Source organism: Polypterus senegalus, chromosome 1, assembly GCF_016835505.1.
Source record: "Polypterus senegalus isolate Bchr_013 chromosome 1, ASM1683550v1, whole genome shotgun sequence".
Lineage (NCBI taxonomy): Eukaryota > Metazoa > Chordata > Cladistia > Polypteriformes > Polypteridae > Polypterus > Polypterus senegalus.
Window position 1 is genome coordinate 326,632,656 of NC_053154.1, and position 25,135 is coordinate 326,657,790.

The following is a 25,135-nucleotide window of genomic DNA, read 5'->3' on the forward strand; positions in this document are numbered from 1 at the left end:
TTAGAGAATACCACAACTGGCAACTCTGTCACTGGTGCCCCTTTCTCTTCACAAATGACAGGATCTTCAAACAAAGCACATGTGACAGACATGAAAGAATCTGGAGATGCCATTGTGAATATTTTGCAACCTGCAACATCATCCAGCATGATCGAATTTGCGGTGGGTCAGTGATTGTTTGGGGAGGCATATCCTTGAAGGGTCCATGTGCTACACAAATGTACCCTGACTGCTGTTAGGTACCAGGATGAAATCCTCAGAGCCACTGTCAGATGTCATGGTGGTGCAGTGGGCCCTGGGGTTCCTCCTGGTGCAGGACAATGCCCGGCCTCATGTGGCCAGAGTGTGTAGGCAGTTCCTCAGTGACGAAGGCACTGATGCCAGTGAATGGCCTGCAAGTTCCCCAGACCTGAATGATATTGAGAATCTCTTTTGTTATGTATCAGTGCATCTGACGCCGCCAAGTTGTGCCACAGACTGTCCAGGAGTCACTGATACCCTGATCAAGGTCTGGAAGAAAATCTTCCAGGACGCCATCCGCAGCAGGCCCAGACATTGTTGGGAGTGCATATGGACACATTGGAGGCCACACACACTACCTCGTCACATTAGGAGTTGCTGTGATGAAATTCACTCAAGTTGGATCAGCCAGCGATTTCAATTTTTGACTTTGAATTTTGGTGTGATGTTGAATCAGCCCTCAGTGGGTTGGGGATTTTGGTTTCCATTGACTTTTGTACAGCATTTTGTTCTCAACAAATTACACAATATTAATTAATAAAGATTTTCCACTTGAATATTTCATTAACTGAGCTCCAATGTATGATTTATGTGTTCCCTTCATTTTTTAATCAGTGTAGTAAATGAAAATAGCAGCGGCCCCAGCACTGACCCCTGCTGGACGCCACTTAACGTCAGCCGATTCTGATAGGGTTCCTTGCACCATCACCCTCTGCTTCCTATGTCTGACCAAATTTTGCACCCCTCTACAAACACCCCAAACTTCCACTTCTTTTAGTTTGATGCCCAACATCTCTTGGGGCACCTTATCAAAGGCTTTCTGAGCTTTGGTAGAGGTCAGTTTAGAAAATGTAATGTGTTTATATGATAAGAGCATCAGCAGCATAGTACAATGCAGGTAAAGGGCATAAAACGAGAGGTGCTTGAGACTGGCATACCCATTCTCTTCCAAACTCCTCTTTCCTCCGTCTCTTGGACATGCAAAGATGAACCCGTTCAGTATTTCTTTCATGTGATCTGAGTGTAAATTCTTCATCTAATTAGACCATTTTTCTTCCTACCACAGACCAGATTTAGGATCATATGACCTTCCTAAAAGGGACAGGAATTCCATGATTGCACTTGGGCACAATGTGAGACAGGAGTACCTTTGGCCCCACTAACGTCAGCTGGTAAGTATACTTAAGAGGGAAGGAATGCTGGCATTGCCAAACTGGTAAATGAAAGCAGGCAGAAATGGCTTTTTAAATAAAGAATATGGGCAAAGCTGATTTTTGGGGCTATTGTAGATAGATAGATAGATAGATAGATAGATAGATAAGGCACTATACTGTATAATAGATAGATAGATAAGGCACTATACCGTATAATAGATAGATAGATAGATAGATAGATAGATAGATATGATAGATATCAACCTTGATGCGGATGGGCTACAACAGCAGAAGACCCCACCGGGTACCACTCATCTCCACTACAAATAGGAAAAAGAGGCTACAATTTGCACGAGCTCACCAAAATTGGACAGTTGAAGACTGGAAAGATGTTGCCTGGTCTGATGAGTCTCGATTTCTGTTGAGACAATCAAATGGTAGAGTCAGAATTTGGCGTAGACAGAATGAGAACATGGATCCATCATGCCTTGCTACCACTGTACAGGCTGGTGGTGGTGGTGTAATGGTGTGGGGGATGTTTTCTTGGCACACTTTAGGCCCCTTAGTGCCAATTGGGCATCGTTTAAATGCCACGGGCTACCTGAGCATTGTTTCTGACCATGTTCATCCCTTCATGACCACCATGTACCCATCCTCTGATTGCTACTTCCAGCAGGATAATGCACCATGTCACAAAGCTTGAATCATTTCAAATTGGTTTCTTAAACATGACAATGAGTTCACTGTACTAAAATGGCCCCCACAGTCACCAGATCTCAACCCAATAGAGCATCTTTGGGATGTGGTGGAACGGGAGCTTCGTGCCCTTGGTGTGCATCCCACAAATCTCCATCAACTGCAAGATGCTATCCTATCAATATGGGCCAACATTTCTAAAGAATGCTTTCAGCACCTTGTTGAATCAATGCCACGTAGAATTAAGGCAGTTCCGAAGGCGAAAGGGGGTCAAACACTGTATTAGTATGGTGGTCCTAATAATCCTTTAGGTGAGTGTATATAATAGATAGATAGATGAGGAAAGGCACTACATAAGAGATAGATAGATAGAAAGAAAGATAGATAGATAGACATGAAAGGCACTATATAATAGATAGGTGAGGAAAGGCACTATATAAGATATGAAAGGCACTATATAAGAGATAGACAGATGGATAGATAAGAATGGCACTATATAATAGATAGAGAGATATGAAGGCACACACCCACACACCAAGCACACACTAGGGACAATTTAAAATCACCAATGCACCTAACCTGCATGTCTTTAGACTGTGGGAGGAAACCCACACAAAAAAGGGGAGAATATGCAAACTCCACGCAGGGAGGACCCGGGAAGTGAACCCAGGTCTTCTTACTGCGAGCCAGCAGCACTACCCACTGCGCCATCATGCCACCCCCTTTGTCAACTTCTCTAACCTTTTTCCATTTTTCTGTATATAAAGATTTCAATTACTCAGTTATTTTTTGTTATAGATTTGCATTATGACATTATATAATTTTTCTTTTTATTTCTTTATTATTTTATTTTATTTGAAGAAAGCAACATTTCTTGGACCTCATTATTCAAACATTGTATTCGCACAAAAATGTTGCATAAGCCATTCCACACACACTTTGAGATGTATAAAAACTAAACTTGGTGTAACACTACTCACATTTTCACGGTAGTACCCTACCTTGCGTATGCATGTTTCTGCTCAGTTTAGTGAACGGGTGGCACCCAGCGTCAAAACAGCCCTACAATTTCTGCCTCGTTTCCCTTTCTTTTTTAAATTCACATCAATGACATGAGATTTGTCAAATACACTGAAATTAATTGCATATCATTTACAAATGTAATTCACTTAATTGTAATCACTCTGTAAACTATTCCAACTATCACAGCCACTTTAGTGTTGTTAGAAGACATCACAAATAGAAGAATTAGAAGACAGCGTGTATTTAGAGATGACGATGATGATTAGTTTCTTAGTCGATTTCGATTTCCAAGAGCTCTCCTCTTGGCGCTGTGAGCTGAACTGGCGCCGGCTTTACAAAGGCAGACTTTGAGGACTTGTGCTCTACCTGCTCCTTAGCAAGTTCTGTCCACCCTCAGGTTTTTAGCCGGAGGAGCTTTTTGTACTTAATAAACAGTGAATCAGGGTGCCATCCACTTAATGAAATGTAAACGTAGGCTCCATCCATTTAGTCAAAAGTAAATGCCCACACAGTGCACCTAAACAAAATAAGTGGGAATATTAATTGTCAACAAACAGGCCCAATGAATATTAAAAGATTTTCTAATTTTTGCCGCAGTCTGCAGCTCTTTCAGTCCCAATGAAGCAGAATCCTTCGTAATGACTCTCTAAATCTCAGTCGATTTTACCCATCATCCATTTTTCAAACTGTCTCTTTACATTTCAGGCTAGCTCGATGTTGCTTTCTATGTCAGTAGCACAGATAGGTACCATATTAATGTATGCAAGGTCTGCTTAGAGTCACAAAATAACTCAACATGCATGTCTCTGAGACACGAAAGAAAACCGGAACTTCCAAAGGACACCATGCAAACGTGAATACAGCATGGACTCCACTCTCACAAGTGACCTGGTTAGGAATCAAACAGTACACCCTGCTATTAGAGGCAGCAGTGCTAACTACTGGGCCATTTTTGTTATCCAGCCCATGATCTGCAAAGCTTAAATAAGTAATTCTGCACGTTTTGTGGTCACATGTGCCCAGTTTTGAACCCCATGTGCTTTTGCTTCCTTTCAGATAAAATGAAGAGTTCTTGGTGAGGAAGAGGACGTTACATGAGCTGCTGATATGAAATACAAGGCAGGAAGTCCAAAGTGGTGTTGAAACAAAAGACAAGGAAAGACAAGTTCTCCCTGATTGAATGATAGGGTGGGAAGGCTCTTTTTATGGGGTGGTACAAAAATAAACTGAAGTATTTTCTTACCACCATCAGACTGTTGAGTAGGGTGAAGTAGAAAACAAGCTACACAAACTGCAAGTCCAACAAAATATGGCTGCCTAACAACGGTCTCTGGCGCCCTCTGTGGGTGGGAAGTGAGAAGACCATAGAAAATGTCCTCTGCTCAGTATTTATCTAGTATTTAAATGTAAAATATGATACAGTGTACTTTGGATTTATCTTCTTTTTCTACTATCAGGTCCTGTTGCACGTACGGTCTCATATAAATTATATACTGTATTTGTTTTATGTATTATGCTGGAAACATTTTTTATAATGGATGTCCGCTTCTCAACTCATCTCTCCGGTTTACATCTTGAAAAGGTATGCTGCTTTTCATGCATGCTGTAAATTCTCATACACTTTTTTTATGAAATTTAAAAGCTCTGTTTGGTAAACCTCTACTTTCAGATGTCTTTTCATTTGTATTTTGTAAAGTCACTTGCATCAGTTGTGTAGAAATAGCACTGTTACACTCTCTGTGCAGTGGATTCAATGTACATTACAAAATCTGCTCCTGTTGTAACTGGGGGTGGGAGGACTTTTTAATAATAAAAGATGTACTTAAGTAAAGAGGCTTTGGGTCTTATTTATACATCTGTGAGTGGTAAATAAAAAAAGTAGTCATAAAGAAGTCTGGAAGTCAAGGTAAGTGAATTCTGAATGGAAAAGAAATTCACATTGATGATATAGTAGGAGGTACTGTCTGGTTCAGCACCACAATCAGAAATCTGGCAACTTTCGTTAGCTAATCTAAAAGTGTGCTTCTCCTTCTTGATGCTGCTCACCTCATCTCTGCATGAACAGGCAATTTGTGCCTAACTGATCTGAAAATACCTAACAGTATTTACTCATGAGCTCTTCTGTCCTGAAGGTGCCCATTCTATCGTTGCAGTAGTTTTTAATACTCCTGCGTGCCCTACACACCCAAATCTGTCCTCCACACCGTAGCAATAAGACAAGACAGCATTAATGAGTCAATAATTTGAATAAAGAAAATTAAAAAAAAGCGTTAAATGAAATTTGAGTCTTCTAAAACCAACAAAGTCCTCTCAGGTGACTGACTATAATGGTGGCTCCTCTGGTTATGATGTGTACTGGCAAGAAGACGTGGGTCCGGGTGTGACATCATCTGAGGAGGAGAGCTGCCAGTCTGCCTTCCTGCAGAGAGAGGAAAAGTGAGGCCATTGTCCCACAGCGCCATCCCCGGGATCTGCGGAGAATTACTGTCACCAAAGCCCTTAAACTGCCTCTCGTGCACATGCATGTGACGACACTTACAGCAAACTGCAAAAAATATTCAGATCCTTAAAGCATTTTTCAAATGTTGCGAAACTTCCAATAATAGTTGTCTGGCTGGGGAGGAGGCAAGGTGTGGTGGTGTTCTGGCACTCCTTCAAGGCTCTGAAAGAATAGATTGAAATCCCTATATGGTCACCGTCTGTGTCAGGTTAGCACCTGATCCACATATGTACGTGTGAAGGTGTCTCTGGGTACTCTGATTTTTCTGCCACATCACAAAGACATGCACTATTGGTTAAATGAACAAGCTTCCTAGCTTGGGAAGTTCATAAGTGTGTACAGAACTGCAGTCGACTGCCATTCAATCCAGCCCTCCCTGCTGCTACCGACTCTTTGTAAGACTTCATTTCCAAAACCTGCCATCTCCCAATGCCCTTCAATCAGGGGTGTAATATAGAACTCTGGGCCCTATAAATAAGCTGTCTCTGTGGGCCCCTTCCTCTTCTTCTAGATAGATAGATAGATAGATAGATAGATAGATAGATAGATAGATAGATAGATAGATAGATAGATAGATAGATAGATAGATAGATAGATAGATAGATAATGAAAGGCACTATATAATAGATAGATAGATAGATAGATAGATAGATAGATAGATAGATAGATAGATAGATAGATAGATAGATAGATAGATGTGAAAGGCACAATATTATAGATAGATACAGATGTGTTTGAAAGTTTGTGAACCCTTTAGAATGTTCTATATTTCTGCATAAATATGACCTAAAACATCATCAGATTTTCACTCAAGTCCTAAAAGTAGATAAAGAGAAACCAGTTAAACAAGTGAGACAAAAATATTATACTTGGTCATTTATTTATTGAGGAAAATGATCGAATATTACATATTTGTGAGTAGCAAATGTACAAAGTATGTGAAACTTTAGGATTAGCAGTTAGTTTGAAGGTGAAATTCGAGTCCGGTGTTTTCAATCAATGGGATGCCAATCAGGTGTGAGTGGGCACCCTGTGTTATTTAAAGAACAAGATCTATCAAAGTCTGCTCTTCACAACACGTTTGTGGAAGCCTATCACGGCACAAACAAAAGAGATTTCTGAGGACCTCAGAAAAGGAGTTGTTGATGCTCATCACGCTGGAAAAGGGTACAAAACCATCTCTAAAGAGTTTGGACTCCACCAATCAACAGTCAGACAGATTGTGTACAAATGGAGGAAATTCAAGACCATTGTTACCCTCCCCAGGAGTAGTGGTCGACCAACAAAGATCACTCCAAGAGCAAGGCGTGTAATAGTCAGCGAGGTCACAAAGGACCCCAGGGTAACTTCTAAGCAATTGAAGGCCTCTCTCACATTGGCTAATGTTCATGATAATGAGTCCACCATCAGGAGAACACTGAACAACAATGGTGTGCATGGCAGGGTAGCAAGGAGAAAGCCACTGCTCTCCAAAAAAACATTGCTGCTCATCTGAAGTTTGTTAAAGATCACGTGGACAAACCAGAAGGCTATTGGAAGAATGTTTTGTGGACGGATGAGACCAAAATAGAACTTTTTGGTTTAAATGAAAAGCGTTATGTTTGGAGAAAGGAAAACACTGCAGTCCAGCATAAGAACCTTGGTTTGGGCCTGTTTTGCTGCATCTGGGCCAGAACGGCTTGCCTTCTTTGATGGAACAATGAATTCTGAATTATATCAGAGAATTCTAAAGGAAAATGTCAGGACATCTGTCCATGAGCTGAATCTCAAGAGAAGTTGGATCATGCAGCAAGACAACGACCCTAAGCACACAAGTCGTTCTACCAAAGAATGGTTAAAGAAGAATAAAGTTAATGTTTTGGAATGGCCAAGTCAAAGTCCTGACCTTAATCCAATTGAAATGTTGTGGAAGGACCTGAAGTGAGCAGTTAATGTGAGGAAACCCACCAACATCCCAGAGTTGAAGCTGTTCTGCTCAGAGGAATGGGCTAAAATTCCTCCAAGCCGGTGTGCAGGAATGATCAAAAGTTACCGGAAACGTTTAGTTGCAGTTATTGCTGCAAAGGGGGGTCACAGCAGATACTGAAAGCAAAGGTTCACATACTTTTGCCACTCACAAATACGTAATATTCGATCATTTTCCTTAACAAATAAATGACCAAGTATAATATTTTTGTCTCAATTGTTTGTTTAACTGGTTTCTCTTATCTACTTTTAGGACTTGAGTGAATATCTGATGAGGTTTTAGGTCATATTTATGCAAAAAAATATAGAAAATTCTAACGGGTTCACAAACTTTCAACAGCAACATTTATTTATATAGCACATTTTCATACATAAAGTAGCTCAAAGTGCTTTACATAACGAAGAAAAGAAAAATAAAAGACAAAATAAGAAATTAAAATAAGACAACATTGGTTAACATAGAAAAGGAGTAAGGCCCGATGGCCAGGGTGGACAGAAAAAAAACAAACTCCAGACTAGATAGATAGATAGATAGATAGATAGATAGATAGATAGATAGATAGATAGATAGATAGATAGATAGATAGATAGATATTTGTCCCTAAGGGGAAATTAAAACTTTATAGAAACTAAAGAACAAAATAAGGATTATACAAGAAATTCTGGCTTGGATAATAAGAGAGCTGCTGTCGTCTGATACCAGGCTTGTAGACAGGGTGAGATAAACTCAGATGTGCCTAATTTTGCCACAGGTTTGCATTTGGGCAGAACAGCTCCAGCTTGTTGTGTCCACAAATGGAACATTCTGATAGAGGTTTGATCCTTCTAAAGGTATGCAGATATATCTGCATGAATATTTACTGGATGTTTATATATATTCATACACTGGACAATTAGAATATAGTATGCATAGAAATTAGAATGTATAATATGATTAAGCACTTATTTAAATTAAGCACTTGTTTTACTTAGTGATTCTGTATCTTACATTATTATCATAATGTAATCTTACCAATATAGTTTAAGCACTGAATAGCACCGAAACTTCAGAAACTTAAAATACTGAAATGCACTGATATGCAGAAAGTCTTAGAAGTGGCCACTCCACCAATAAACTGACACCCTGTAAGAAATGCCAAAGAATGTGTGTAAGATTAATATTAAAGGGGCATAATTTAAAAAGGTAAAAGACAAAGCAAGAAAAATGCAAAGAGGTGCTAATCATTGTCATAATGAATAAGGGGCATGAATGGACAGAAATTAATGAGAAGTGGGCTTGACTGAAGGATAACCAGATAAAGATGGCAGAATGCCAGTAGGTGGTGTCCATTAGTATATGAGGAGTGTCAAAGCATCTTATCTGTGTTAAGAAATGAATAAAAATGCCTTCGATCCAAGGTCTAGCGGCTCTCTCCTCAGACAGAAAACAGATAAAAATCTAAACTGAAACCAGAAGGCTTTTGGATTTCCTGCCTTTGGGGATTACTGGTTTGGGGTTTAATTCTACAACAAAGTTCCCCTGATAGAAGTTACCAGCATCCTTGGGGCTGAAAGATTCATCATCAGAGTGTTGGCAACAGTGTGGCTCATTTCTATTGCTGAGTTAATAAACATAAACAGGGATGAAGTCATGTATAAACACAGGCAGGAATATGGATGAATTCAGTGAGTATTCATTGTCTGGATTACACATTTAAGTATTAATTGTAATATGTTCACTTTTTTACTGTTACTCATTGACATAATGACTGGAGCTCATCAATTAACTTGTCACTGAGTTGCTTGGATGTGTTCTTTTGTATTCATTGTGCAGGTTAGGCCATGATACTGACTCACACAAGACAGACCTTCCAGATAAATTAAAATGGGCATTTACACAACAATCAATTGAAACCCTCTGGCTACAGAGAAGTGATCTCCTTTAAACTAATTATGTGCCTTCTAAAACCAAATGGCTGCACCACTGATGATTTAGGTGTGTCATATTAAAGCAAGGGTCTCAAACTCCGGTCCTGGAGGGCCACATTGGCTGCAGGTTTTCATCTTTTTCATTAGTAAGTAGTTTTTGCTGCTAATTAACTTCTTTTGCCTTCATTTTAATTAACTTGACTCAGGCCCCTTTGTTGCCTATTTTTCCTTAATTAGCAACCAAACAATAATGAGACACAAAACGATCCGCCACATGACCAGCTCACCTGTGCCCATCACACAATATCTGAAAATAAAGAAAGGTGAAGGTCTCGGTAAGACTGATCTCGCATGTCACCAAAACATCTTTATGATGGTCTTAGAAGAAACAGAAAATCTACAGTCAGCTGTGGCAGACTGAGAGCAGCAACAATGGAGTTAAAAAACGGGCTTAATTAAAAGCAAGAATTGGCTTCTCATTAAGAAACTGGTTGGAGTGAAATTGGATAGAGTTTGAAATCCCATTTTAGCTGGTCATCTATTGGCTCATTTCATATCTCATTTCTGTTTGGTTGCCATTTACTGAAGAAACAAATCAATTCAGAGGACTGAATCCTTAAAAACAGGACTATGAAAATTAAGGGAAAATGAGTTAATTAGCAGTTAAAACTGGTCACTGATTAGGAAAAGTTTTAGAATGAAAATGTGCAGCCACTGCGGACCTCCAGGCCTGGGGCCTCATGTATAAACGGTGCGTACGCACAGAAATGTTGCGTAAGAACTTTTCCACGTTCAAATCGCGATGTATAGAACCTACACTTGGCATAAAGCCACGCACCTTTCCACGGTACCTCATACCTTGTCGTACGCAAGTTCTCTGCTTGGTTTTGCAGACTGGCGGCACCCAGCGTCAAAGCAGTGGTATTGTTCCTGTGTGGTTACACCTTATTTTCCTGACGTGGCTTTATAAATACACCGAAACTAACTGCATATTGTTTATTAGTGTAACGCATCTGATTGTAATTAACTTGTAACAATATAATGGTCCAGGGAACAGCCATAGTATTTCAAATACCAGAACTGATTTAGCGTTGTTACTCTCACTGCACCTTCCTCCTCTTCTTATTTTTCTTCTTCTTCTTTCAGCTCCTCCCGTTAGGAGTTGCCACAGCGGATCATCTTTTTCCATATTACTCTCACTGCACGACTCAGAGTATTTATATCACTGTATCTGAGTGTGAATCACAGCAACAGCTGATCGGAAAGAGAATTATCGGTACACAGCTTCAAGGACACGCTGTCTCAGCCATTGCAAAACGTTTCAAAGCCTTTCCTGTACAGACCTCGCGGTTCAGAAACAGTTTAATCCCAAGAACTTTAAATGCACTCAATCAATTGCTCCTTGTAGAACTGTTTGTACTTATAAGTACAATCACCCCACTGTAAACTTGCATTATAGTTATAATATCGCACAACCTGAGCCACTTTATAAAGCGCGTATTTACATATGATGACGATATCATTTTTAAGGTGAAATGCAGTAAAATATGTTTGTTAAATTATACAGATAAAACTTTAACTTCATTTAAATAATCTATATTCTTCACTGGGAGTGTCGTTAAGAATAGAATAATTAAACATGTACTACGAAGATATTTCAATGTTCTTTAAACGTTTTGAAGAATCGGCACTAAGCTTACAGATGGCTTAATGTCTATTACAGAGCTGATTGTAGGCCTATGGCGATCGGTTACTTGGGGAAAGAAAAGCACTGACTGCAGTGGCGGCTACGCCAATATATATTGAATATAAAACAGAAAGAGAAAATAACAACTCAGCTAAAAACGTAGCGACAAATTTCGGTAAAAGTTAAATGCTTGTGTCATGAGCACGAGGCGGCTGTGCAGTGTCTGCAACGGACGTGGCCATCCACCGTGCATAAGCTGCCTTACTGACATTGATGGACGAAGGAGCCACCGATTCTTCCTCTGCCCAGTGTCACCACAAGACTAGAGCCGCCCCTGAGTACTGCTGCAATAAATTATTTCATCGAAGTGAAACACATGTTGAATAACGTGCTTTAACTCCTATCATCACGAAAATGATATCTTGTATACATCTCAGTATTTTAGTTATTCAGAGAGCTGTAATATCACGAATGTAATGGATTCTGTGTCCAGTTGGAGGAAGAGAGCCGGTTTAAGAAACAAGTAGTGATTCACACACATAGATTACATACGAGTAGAAGATCAAATACAAAACAAAGCATTTAACGTGCTACTTTAATTACGATGTGATTTGAGAAACTGGTTAATTAAACGATTTTAAGATGAAGTTTATGATGTTCTACTTTAATGACAAAATAAACTACGTGATTAAAGTGGAAATGTTGAGATTGAAGTTGACATTTCGTGCTTTTTCCCCCACTGTGTGCCTTTTTTTCTCTGTACCCTAATAAGCTTTCATATGACACTCAGACAGTGGGCTACAACTCGCCTTTTCACGGCAACTTTGATATGCGACTTCTTTTTTATTTCCGGCACTGTGCGATTTTGTGAATGTGAGCTTTCAAGTTTCTCCAACCACGCTATGTCACTCGATCAACTTCCTTTTGTTGATTATACCACGGTTTATTTGAACAAATAGTATGTTTTTTCTTTGCCTCCACTTGGTATTCGCTGAAATTCTTATATTTCCCCCGTGCTTTTCCCATTGTCTTTTCACAGAAGGCTGCACTTAAGGGCGATTTATATTGAATTGCATATTCAAAGAGGCGTAATTCTGGGAGGAGTTGGGCGTTACATAAAGCGTGCACGAGCGTTAGTTTTCACGCTGATCGGGATTTATGTAGCGAAAGAACGTGGAAGTTGGAGTACGCACAGATTCCTGCATCTGGATTTTTCTGTGCGTCAGCACATTTCAGCTTTTGTGCTTAGGCCATGTTATAGTGCGAGTTCTATGCAGAGCATTATACATGAGGCCCCTGGAGTTCGACACTCCTGTATTAAAGGAACTGAAACGAATGGGATCATTTATTTTGTGTTTTGTATTTCTAATTAATTTAGACCACTTTGCACAGATCTGTTTTCACTTTGATATTAAAGAGTCCTTTTTTGTCGATCAAAGTCAAAAAAGTAGAGTTAAATCCACTTTGGTTCAATGCTGTACTAAGACAAATATGAAAACTTCCAAGTGGTGAATGGATTTTATAGGCACAGTATTAGTTAATGGACTTCTCTCCCGAGTTCATCCAACTCATCGCAAAGTCTTGGAAATGCACACCTACCAAATTAATGTTGATTTGTGCTTCTCTTATTTCGGCCTGACCGTGTCATTTGTGTAGCAGCAGTGAATGCCCATTAGTGCCTTACAACTTTTTCAAGTCTGTGCTATAAATTTGTTTTACATATTTATGTCATTTTAACACATTTAAATTCAAAAATAAAGTATTAAAACATGTTTATGTATTAAAACCTATCCTGCATGGTTTATCTGAACTTGAATGTATATTGTGTAGCTTATGCCATAACCTCAGAAACACCGTGTCCTCCATAATGACTGGGACAAATACACATTTTTCCTTGGTTCCGCCTTCTGCTCCACAGTTTAAAATTACAAATCAAATAATTCAGGCGAGATTAAAGTGCATATTGCAGAATTTCATTTAAGGGGATTTGCATACATTTCGGTCACAGCATGTAAAAATGACAACACTTTCTCTACATTCATTACAGGGCACCATAACGTCTGAGACACAGCAATGGCAGGTCTAATAAAGCAGGTGTCATATTTAATTTTTTGTCATATATCCCTCATCTGTAATGACTGCTTGAAGTCTGTGAATCATAAATATCAGCAGGTGCTCAGGATCTTCTCTGACGATGCTCTGCCAAACCACTAGTGCAGCCATCTGCAGCTCCTGCTTGTTTCGGGGGCTTGTCCCCGTTAAGTTTTCTCTTTAGTATATGTAATCATTAGAACACTCAAGACGAGAACAGGCCATTCAGCCCAACAAAGCTCGCCAGTCCTATCCACTTATTTCCTCCAAGAAAACATCAAGTCGAGTTTTGAAATTCCCTAACGTCTTACTATCTACCACACTACTTGGTAGCTTATTCCAAGTGTCTATTGTTCTTTGTGTAAAGAAAAACTTCCTAATGTTTGTACGAAATTTACCCTTAACAAGTTTCCAACTGTGTCCCCGTGTTCTTGAAGAACTAATTTTAAAATACAAGTCTCGATCCACTGGACTAATTTCCTTCATAATTTTAAACACTTCAGTCAGGTCTCCTCTTAATCTTCTTTTTCTTAAACTGTAAAGGCTCAGCTCTTTGAATCTTTCTTCATAACTCATCCCCTGTAGCCCTGGACTCAGCCTAGTCGCTCTTCTCTGGACCTTTTCTAGCGCTGCTGTGTCCTTTTTGTAGCCTGGAGACCAAAACTGCACACAGTACTCAAGATGAGGCCTCACCAGTGGATTATAAAGGTTGAGCATAACCTCCTGTGACTTGTACTCCACACATCAAGGCGCTATATAACCTATTATTCTATTAGCCTTCTTAATGGCTTCTGAACACTGTCGGGAAGTCGATAGCTTAGAGTCCACTATGACTCCTAAGTCCTTCTCATAAGGTGGATTTTTACTTCCTATGTGTAATACTTTACATTTACTGACATTAAATTTCATCTGCCACACATCTGCCCATGCCTGTATGCTATCCAAGTCCTTCTGTAATGATATAACGGATTCCAAATTATCTGCTAATCCACCTATCTTGGTATCATCTGCAAACGTAACCAGCTTGTTACTTATATTCCTATCTAAATCATTTATATACAGTATATTAAAAATAGCAGCAGCAGCCCCACCACTGCCCCCTGCTGGTCACCACTCTTAACATCGGCCAATTCTGATAAGGTTCCTCACACCATCACCCTCTGCTTCCTGTGTCTGAGCCAATTCTGCACCCATCTAAAAACATCACCCTGAACTCCCACTTCTTTTAATTTGATGCCCACCCTCTGATGTGGCACCTTATCAAATGTTTTCTGAAAGTCCAAATAAATAATATCATCTGCTCCACTCTGGTTGTATCCTTTTGTTGCCTTCTCATAGAATTCCAGCATGTTAGTAAAACACAACCTCCTTCTTCTGAACCCATGCTGACTGTTCCTAATAACTCCTGTCCTTGCCATGTGCTGCTCAATCTTACCTTTAATAATTCCTTCCATTAATTTTCCTGTGATATGGAAGACCTGCTCAATTGGATTTAAATTAGGTGACTGGCTTGTCGGTGTTGCCTTAGCAGTATGTTTGAATCATTATCTTGCTGTAGGATGAAGCACCGTCCAATATGCTTGGAGACATTTACTGGAACTTGAGTAGGTCAGATGTTTCTATACACCTTAGAATTCATTTAGCGTCTGCAATCAGCAGTTTCATCATTGTTGAAAAGAAGTGTGCCAGGACCTGTGCCAGCCATAACACCCTTCACCATCATATTTAACAGATTAGGTAGTCTGCTTTGGATTTTGGGCAGTTCCTTTTTGTTTCCACACTTTGCTCTTGCCATCACTCTGATGGAGGTTCATCTTTGTCTCGTCTGTATCCAGAATTCTGCAGACTCTTTTGAGTGCTTTTCTGCAAACTATAATCTTGCCATTGTGTTTTTGGGGCTAACTAGTGATTTGCACTGTGGCCTCTGTTTTGCTGATCGTGAAGTGCTCTGCTGATAGTCGTCTTTAACACGCACATATATCTGCTCCCTGAAGACTATTTCTGATCTTTCGTACAGGCGTTTGGGTTTTTTCTTTAGCATAGTGAGGATTCTTCTGTCATCACCAGTGGTGGTCTTCCATGGCCTACCAGTCCCTATGCGATTACGGAGCTTACCAGTGTGTTGTTTCATTTTCATGATATTCCAGATAGTTGGTTCAGGTCATCCTAAAGTTTTAATGATGTCCATAATGGTTGTCTTTCAGCATCATAATGGCTTCCTTGACATTCACTGGTACAGCTTTGTCCTCATGTTGAACAGTGGCAACACCATACTCCAAAGTGTAGAAGCAAGCCAAGGTGTCTCATGAAGCAATGAAACACACCTGAGTGATCACAAACAACTCTGACACCAATAATATAATCCGGCTCTCAGGATCCAAGTGCCTGGTCCAGGCCAAGGGGACACCCATGTAATACCTGGCTGTGGCAGATAGATGGTCATTTCCTGAGAGAATGACTGGACCGGACCGTGTGTCTGCCTGGGGGGTTGCCAAATGGGATCCCAAGCTGTTTCTTTGTGTGGTGGGTGTAGCAATGCGCTGTACCAGTTAATGCTCCCTAAACTGACTTAACCTGATTATGGTGCCCTGAATTGTGGGGACCATGTAGAAAAAGAGTTGTCATTTCTACATGCTGTAACCAAAATAAATGAAGACCAGTAACGGCGCACTGCACCTTGACTTGAGCATTCATTGTTTTCATACTCTTTATCTGTATGTTTAGCATTAATTTGCTCAGAGGTTGATGCGCTTGCTGCTTCCTGAGCAGCTCTTCTTTTCTCCACCCTAGCGGCCCACTTCTTCTCTTCTTTCGTCGGCATCTTTTCACGTTAAAACTGATTAAGTTTGTGTTTGTGTTGCAATTACTTAGTATGTTTTCTTTAATTTTTCACTTAAGCTGGCACTTAAGTCTTCAGTCTGCCTCAAGAATGATTTAAGATATGAAGAAGTAGGGGAAGTGATGGTGAAGGTGGTAGGGAATGAGAACAGTGCTGGTACACATGAGCCGCACAGCCACCCTGCTGGCCACTGCTGAAAGTTGATTCTACAATAAAATAAAATAAAAATAAAAAGAGGAATAACCTTAGAGGTCAATCATCACCCGGAAAGCGGATAGTAGACATCACCTAGTATGTGTACCAAATTTCAGGTCAATAGGTCAAACAGTTTGAGAGCTACAGGTGATTTAAAATCCTGGACAGACAAACGGACAGCCATGGTAGCGTATTATATATAAAGATACCTTTATGAAGGGCACTGTATAATCATAGCTTTTGATGCTAAAAAAATGTTTAAAAAAATAGCTAAAAACCAAGACAAGCATTGTGCATCGAATTGCTAGCCCAGAAATTTTAAGTTTCAAAACTAGTCATCTATACATATATATATATATATATATATATATATATATATATATATATATTGTGAACGCTGGCCCCGGCACAGACAGACGGACAGCATGTTTTGCACCCAACACACTCGTTTATTCTATTTACAAACAATATAAACAGTCACGCACTCATTAAAACCCCAGTGCCTTCTGCACTGATTCCCCAAGTCCAGGGCCCACAGTTCTGTGCCTTGCTTCCTGGCCGCCTCCTGTCCTTGCTCTCCAGCTCAGTCCTTCTGCCTCCCGACTTCCACCAATGACTGGAGGGAGGCGCCCTAAATAATGCCCCGGATGAGCCCCAGGTGCTTCCGCCATCTGTTCCTTGGCCACGCCCCAGCGTGGCGGAAGTGTCGGCTGCCTTCCTGGCAGCTCTCCGGCGCCACACAAAGTCTTCCCCGGCACTTCCTGGTGTGGCGGAAGTGCCGGGCTCCCGGGATAATTAGGCACCGGGGCGCCGCCTGGCGGTGGCCACGGGTCCCTACAGGGCTGGGCTTCAAAGCCCTGTACCCAGGCCCCTGCCTAACCAGGACGGACGCCCCACTCCGCCTGGAGGAGGCACTCGCCTCCTCCGTCCTCCAAGCGTCCCGCCGGGCTCCAGCCCCAACCGCAACCGCACGGGATAAACCGCATCGGGCGCCGCCTGGCGGTGACCACGGGCCCCTACAGGAAGGGCTTCCATGCCCTCAACCCGTGGCCCCAACAGAACCAGGATGGACGCCTCGCAGTCTGGAGGAGGCACAAGCCCTCCTCACGTCCTCCTGGGCCCGGCCGGGGGCCACAGTGCCCCACCGCTAGCGAGGACACGGGTCCAACGGCACAACCCGAAAGGGCAGCACGCCCCCAGCGAGGGTCCTACTATGTCCCCAGGGTCCAACACGGCACCCTGGGACATCTGTCTTCGCACCCTCGCCGCGCAAACGCCCCTGTGGTCTGCGCCGCCTCGCCCGCTGTTCCCCAGCGGGTCACTGTAGGCCTCCCGGCGTGGAGCACTCCAGCGAGCGCCCGCTCCAGGCGGGCAGGTCCCGTCGACGCCGGCCTCAGCGCCGCCGGGCTTTGGGCCTGTAAAATAAAGGAAAAGAGGGCCAGAAGCACAGCCAGGACACTCATCCCGAGCCCGTCCGGTCTCCGTACGACCGTGCTCCTGCCCCCTCCGACAGCCCCCAACTTGCCTGCTGAAGTCCTCCGCCGCAGGTTCCATGCCCGTCCGCTCGCCGGCCTCGGCACCGCTCGCAGGCAGCTCGCCCATCCGCCCAGGGGATCTCCTCTGCCCGCACAGAGGACGCCCTTCTCGGACGCGCACCCAGTGCCGCGTCTTCCTATCGGAGGAACCGCATTCACCCTTCGGTTCCTCCTTCTTTTCTTGGACGCGCTGGCGGTCTGGGTCTGAGCACAGCGAAAGCTCAAATCCAGCCCCGTCTGCGTCCAGGCAGAGCGACAGGAGACAGCTGCAGGCTTGATGCGCAGGGCGCTAGGACCCAGGGCACTCAGCAGCCCCGATCCTACCAGCCCCTGCATATTCGAGCTCCTCGCCGCTAGCCGCCTGCACCGCGGCGCCTGCTGTCGGGAGGTTGCTTACTTGAGCTGATCATCCCGTGAACGGTCACAGCCATGTTCGCAAACCTCCCCACTTGCTCTACGGAACGGCAACACTCACCATTCCCGCCGTGTTCTGCCTGCCTCCGGTTCCAGCGCCGCGCCGATCCTCCGCCTCACTCGGTGTCTTTCTCGACGCGACCGCCATCTCCATCAGCTGCTCACACTGAGCGGCGAGAACACGAGCAGCTCCTCTAAGGACGGCTTGGCGGGCGAAGGACTCCTCCGACGCACGCCGAGCCGCTGGTGGAGAGAGACAGGACGCCGGTGGGCTTACCTGTCCATCAGCTCCACGCGACGCCTGCCTCCTCTGGGCCACTCCCTCTGGCCCAATCGGGTCTCGGTTTGGCACGAGACTGGCATTCCTTGGGCCCGCCTCTATCCAATCATCGGCGGCACGCAAGACACACCGCCAATCCCGCCCTGTCAGCGGGCGGGACATCCGGCCCGCAGCCATCTTGCCTTCCCTGCTCCGAGTGCGGAGACGTGCCTCTTCGCCGCGTGTGTTGCGGCGATTCCTCGAGCCGCAGCGGCTCCGTTTCCGCAGCCTTCCTTGCTGCCGCCGTCGCCGCGCTGCCGACAGCCCGTGGTCCGGCGTGCTCCTGCCACGGGCGTGGATCCGGTTCGTCCCTCCCTGTAAGGATAGAGGTAAGACCGACCCGGGGGCCGGCGATTGCAGGGCAGGGCACTTACCTCCCGGATCCGTCATGCCGAGGCCCCGCCGGTGTGGCCTTCGGTGCTGCCACGCCGCCTGGCTGTCCGCTCCGACAGCGCGACTGAGCCCGCTGGGTCCGGCGATGTCGGGTTCTCCTCCGCACTCGGGGAAAGCCATTCCGCTGTCCGGAGGCGGTTTCTGGGGCGAACGCCCCGCTGTGCGGTAACGGCCGCCCCGCGGCCAGTGTGTGGGGTCCGCTGCTGCGCCGGGCCGTTCACAGAAATATTTTGTTTTAACTCAGGTCCCCGCCTTGAACCGGGCGGAGTATCCTGCCGACTACGCCACTGTGAACGCTGGCCCCGGCACAGACAGACGGACAGCATGTTTTGCACCCAACACACTCGTTTATTCTATTTACAAACAATATAAACAGTCACGTGCACTCACAAAACCCCAGTGCCTTCTGCACTGATTCCCCCAAGTCCAGGGCCCACAGTTCTGTGCCTTGCTTCCTGGCCGCCTCCTGTCCTTGCTCTCCAGCTCAGTCCTTCTGCCTCCCGACTTCCACCAATGACTGGAGGGAGGCGGCCCCTTAAATAATGCCCCAGGATGAGCCCCAGGTGCTTCCGCCATCTGTTCCTTGGCCACGCCCAGCGTGGCGGAAGTGTCGGCTGCCTTCCTGGCAGCTCTCCGGGCGCCACACAAAGTCTTCCCCCCGGCACTTCCTGGTGTGGCGGAAGTGCCGGGCTCCCGGGATAATTAGGCACCGGGCGCCGCCTGGCGGTGGCCACGGGTCCCTACAGGGCTGGGCTTCAAAGCCCTGTACCCGAGGTCCCCTGCCTAACCAGGACGGACGCCCCACTCCGCCTGGAGGAGGCACTGCCCTCCTCCGTCCTCCAAGCGCCCCGGCGGGCTCCAGCCCCAACCGGCAACCGCGCGGATAAACCGCATCGGCGCCGCCTGGCGGTGACCACGGGCCCCTACAGGAAGGGCTTCCATGCCCTCAACCCGTGGCCCCAACAGAACCAGGACGGACGCCTCGCGGTCTGGAGGAGGCACAAGCCCTCCTCACGCCCCTCCTGGCGTCCGGGGGGCCACAATATATATATATATACATACACATACATATATAAATATATATACATATATATACACATATATATATATATATACACACATATATATATATATATATATATACACATATATATATATACACACACATATATATACATATATATATATATATACACATATATACATATATATACACATATATAAACTGCTCAAAAAAATTAAAGGAACACTTTGAAAACACATCAGATCTCAATGGGATAAAGAAATCCTCCTGGATATCTATACTGATATAGACTGGGTAATGTGTTAGGAACGAAAGGATGGCACATCGTTTGATGAAAATGAAAATGATCAACCTACAGAGCCCTGAATTCAAAGACGGCCCAAAATTCAGAGTGAAAAAATTATGTGGCAGGCTAGTCCATTTTGCCAAAATTTAATTGCAGCAACTCAAAATTGTACGCAGCACTTTGTATGGCCCCTGTGTTCTTGTATACATGCCTGACAACATCGGTGCATGCTTCTAATGAGATGACAGATGGTGTTGTGGGGGATCTCCTCCCAGATCTGGACCAGGACATCACTGAGCTCCTGGACAGTCTGAGGTGCAACCTGGTGGCATTGGATGGACCAAAACATAATGTCCCAGAGGTGTTCTATTGGATTTAGGTCAGGAAAGTGTGGTGGCCAGTCAATGGTATCAATTCCTTCATCCTCCAGGAACTGCCTGCATACTCTCACCACATGAGGCCAGGAATTGTCGTGCACCAGGAGCCACTGTACCAGCATAGGGTCTGACAATGGGTCCAAGGATTTCATCCTGATACCTAATGGCAGCCAAGGTGCCTTTGTCAAGCCTGTAGCGGTCTGTGTGACCCTCCATGCATATGCCTCCCCAGATAATCATTAACCCACCACCAAACTGCTCATGCTGAATGATGTTACAGGCAGCATAATGTTCTCCATGGCTTCTCCAGACCCTTTCACTTCTTTCACGTGGTCAGGGTGAACCTGCTCTCATCTGTAAAAAGCACAGATGCAGTGGTGCATCTGCCAATTCTGGTATTCTATGGCGAATGCCAATCGAGCTGCATGCTGCTGGGCAGTGAGCTCAGGGCTCATTAGAGGACATGGGGCCCTTGGGTCACCCTCATGAAGTCTTTCTGGTTGTTTGGTCAGAGACATTCACACCAGTGGCCTGCTGGAGGTCATTTTGTAGGGCTCTGGCAGTGCTCATCCTGTTCCTCCTTGCCCAAAGGAGCAGATACTGGTCCTGCTGATGGGTTATGGACCTTCTATGGCCCTCTCCAGCTCTCCTAGAGTAACTGCTTGTCTCCTAGAATCTCCTCCATGCCCTTGAGACTGTGCAGGGAGACACAGCAAACCTTCTGGCAATGACACGTATTGATGTGCCATCCTGGAGAAGTTGGACTACCTGTGCAACCTCTGTAGGGTCCAGGTATCGCCTCATGCTGCCAGTAGTGACACTGACTGTAGCCAAATGCAAAACTAGTGAAGAAACAGTCAGAAAAGATGAGGAGGGAAAAATGTCAGTGGCCTCCACCTGTTAAACCATTCCTGTTTTGGGGTCATCTCATTGTTGCCCCTCTAGTGCATCTGTTGTTAATTTCATTAACACCACAGCAGCTGAAACTGATTAACAACCCCCTCTGCTACTTAACTGACCAGATTAATATCCCATAAGTTTCATTGACTTTATGCTATACTCTGATTAAAAAGTGTTCCTTTAATTCTTTTGAGCAGTACACATATACATATATACACATACACATACATATATATACACATATACATATATATATATATATATATATATACACAAAAGGGCGGCACGGTGGCGCAGTGGTAGCGCTGCTGCCTCGCAGTTAGGAGACCCGGGTTCGTGGAGTTTGCATGTTCTCCCGTGTCTGCGTGGGTTTCCTCCGGGCGCTCCAGTTTCCTCCCACAATCCAAAGACATGCAGGTTAGGTGGATTGGCGATTCTAAATTGGCCCTAGTGTGTGTTTGTGTGTGTCCTGTGGTGGGTTGGCACCCTGCCCAGGATTGGTTCCTGCCTTGTGCCCTGTGTTGGCTGGGATTGGCTCCAGCAGACCCCCGTGACCCTGTATTCGGATTCAGCGGGTTAGCTAATGGATGGATGGATGGATATATACACATATACATATATATATATATATATATATACACATATACATATATATATACACATAAACATATATATACACATATACATATATATATATACACATATACATAAATATATATATACACATATACACGCATATATATACATACATACATACTGTGAACGATAGGAGGCACTCTCGCTCCCTTGAACCCCTGTCCACGACTCCAGACACCAGGTAAAAGTCCTCAAGTTGACTTTATTTTTCTCCCACAGTGTACAAAGCACACTCTCCTCCACAATACTCATTAAATTACAATAAACCACAATAATAAACAAATAACCAATCCTCCAGCTCCCAGACGCGTTTCCACCCTTCCACCCAGCTCAGCTCGTTGTCTGGGAGTTCCCATAGTCCTTTTATAATCCCTGACCCGGAAGTGTTTCTGCCCAATAGTCCACAAGTCCTTTTCCCTTCCGGGTCAGGGTAAATAGTCCCTTTCTTCAACCCGGAAGTCCGTCGCTCTTCCTGTGACGAACCTCCGGGTCACAGGGCACGAAGAAGCCCTCGGTCCTCCCTGCAGCTCCCTCCTGTGGCCCCCACGGCATCCAGCAGGGCTTTGCATAAAAACTCCAATGTCCATGATGCCCTGCTGGTCTTCTGGGGACCTCCTCGCTGCAAGGAGGGCTCCACCTGGCGGCTTGGGGGTATTGGCCGGGATAAATGGCCGGCCATCCATTACAATACATACATACACATATATATACTGTAAAAGGCGCTATATAGCGCCCGACCCGGCACAGATTTACACAGAGGCACGTGTAAAATAAACAGGCTTTTATTTTTTCTTCATCCATGGGTGCACGTCTTCCCCGTGTCCCACAGGCCCAACACAGTCCCAAAAGCACACAATCACTGTCTTAACAACCCTTCCTGGCACCACCACTCCTCCCAGGCAACCTCGTCCTCTTCCTCCCCATTCTGGCCTCGAATGAAGGGAGGCTGGCCCGTTTTATAGCCCATCCGGAAGTGTTCTAGGTGCTTGACCAGCTGGCCCTGATTACATCTCCGGGTGGGGCTGATAACTCGTCCAACCGGGTTGTTGGCTCTTGGCAGCACCCCATCTCCCAACCAGGCTGTGGAGGACTCCATATCTCATGGAGCCACGTGGGAGACGGGGAAACTAATAATGGCCGGGGAGGCTGCCACCAAGCGTCCCGGGGGAGGTATTGAGCTGTCAATGGTGGCTCCCCCGGAACATATGCAGTCACAATACATATATACATATATATATATACACATATATATACAGTATATATACACATATATATATACACACATATATACACTCACCTAAAGGATTATTAGGAACACCTGTTCAATTTCTCATTAATGCAATTATCTCATCAACCAAACACATGGCAGTTGCTTCAATGCATTTAGGGGTGTGGTCCTGGTCAAGACAATCTCCTGTACTCCAAACTGAATGTCAGAATGGGAAAGAAAGGTGATTTAAGCAATTTTGAGCGTGGCATGGTTGTTGGTGCCAGACGGGTCGGTCTGAGTATTTCACAATCTGCTCAGTTACTGGGATTTTCACGCACAACCATTTCTAGGGTTTACAAAGAATGATGTTAAAAGGGAAAAACATCCAGTATGTGGCAGTCCTGTGGGCGAAAATGCCTTGTTGATGCTAGAGGTCAGAGGAGAATGGGCCGACTGATTCAAGCTGATAGAAGAGCAACTTTGACTGAAATAACCACTCGTTACAACCGAGGTATGCAGCAAAGCATTTGTGAAGCCACAACACGCACAACCTTGAGGTGGATGGGCTACAACAGCAGAAGACCCCACCGGGTACCACTCATCTCCACTACAAATAGGAAAAAGAGGCTACAATTTGCACAAGCTCACCAAAATTGGACAGTTGAAGACTGGAAAAATGTTGCCTGGTCTGATGAGTATCGATTTCTGTTGAGACATTCAAATGGTAGTCAGAATTTGGCGTAAACAGAATGAGAACATGGATCCATCATGCCTTGTTACCACTGTGCAGGCTGGTGGTGGTGGTGTAATGGTGTGGGGGATGTTTTCTTGGCACACTTTAGGCCCCTTAGTGCCAATTGGGCATCGTTTAAATGCCACGGGCTACCTGAGCATTGTTTCTGACCATGTCCATCCCTTCATGACCACCGTGTACCCATCCTCTGATGGCTACTTCCAGCAGGATAATGCACCATGTCACAAAGCTTGAATCATTTCAAATTGGTTTCTTAAACATGTCAATGAGTTCACTGTACTAAAATGGCCCCCACAGTCACCAGATCTCAACCCAATAGAGCATCTTTGGGATGTGGTGGAACGGGAGCTTCGTGCCCTGGATGTGCATTCCACAAATCTCCATCAACTGCAAGATGCTATCTTATCAATATGGGCCAACATTTCTAAAGAATGCTTTCAGCACCTTGTTGAATCAATGCCACGTAGAATTAAGGCAGTTCTGAAGGCAAAAGGGGGTCAAACACCGTATTAGTATGGTGTTCCTAACAATCCTTTAGGTGAGTGTACATATATACACATATATATACATATACATATATATATATATATACACATATATATATATATATATACATTGTCATGCACGCGCGAATAGGAGACCGCGGACGGACCTTAAACGCTTCGGAAGACGTTCGCCGGCAGGGAGTGGCGGGGTACTAACCTTTCTCCTTTGCTTTCTTCCAGGAAAAAAGACGCTCCGCCACCATAAGCCTTCCCGCAGTACGCTACTTCCGCCCTTCCTCCGCCATCTTTCCTGACGTCATCAGTCCCATCCTCCCTCACAGTTCCTTCCCAGCATTCCTCCACTTCCGGCTCCTCCCTTATAAAATGGCCGCCGACACCTAGAATGGCGTCGCGCATATGAACTGTTTTGTTTATATAATTTTGACCAGATTTGATTGTGGAGTTGTCTACAATATACGGGGCCGGAAACCCCAAACCTTTATG

At 44.3% G+C, this 25,135-nt stretch overlaps 1 protein-coding gene across 1 annotated transcript in view; it reads left to right on the forward strand.

Annotated features, from left to right (window-relative positions):
* Window positions 1–4,944, forward strand: part of si:ch211-250c4.3 (uncharacterized protein LOC100535981 homolog) — an 89,952-nt gene extending 85,008 nt beyond the window's left edge. The window contains 2 exon segments of the mRNA XM_039739313.1: window positions 1,307–1,412; window positions 4,170–4,944. Of these exon segments, the coding sequence (XP_039595247.1) occupies window positions 1,307–1,403 (97 nt within the window). The 3' untranslated portion in view covers window positions 1,404–1,412; window positions 4,170–4,944.
* The last annotated feature ends 20,191 nt before the right edge of the window (window positions 4,945–25,135 follow it).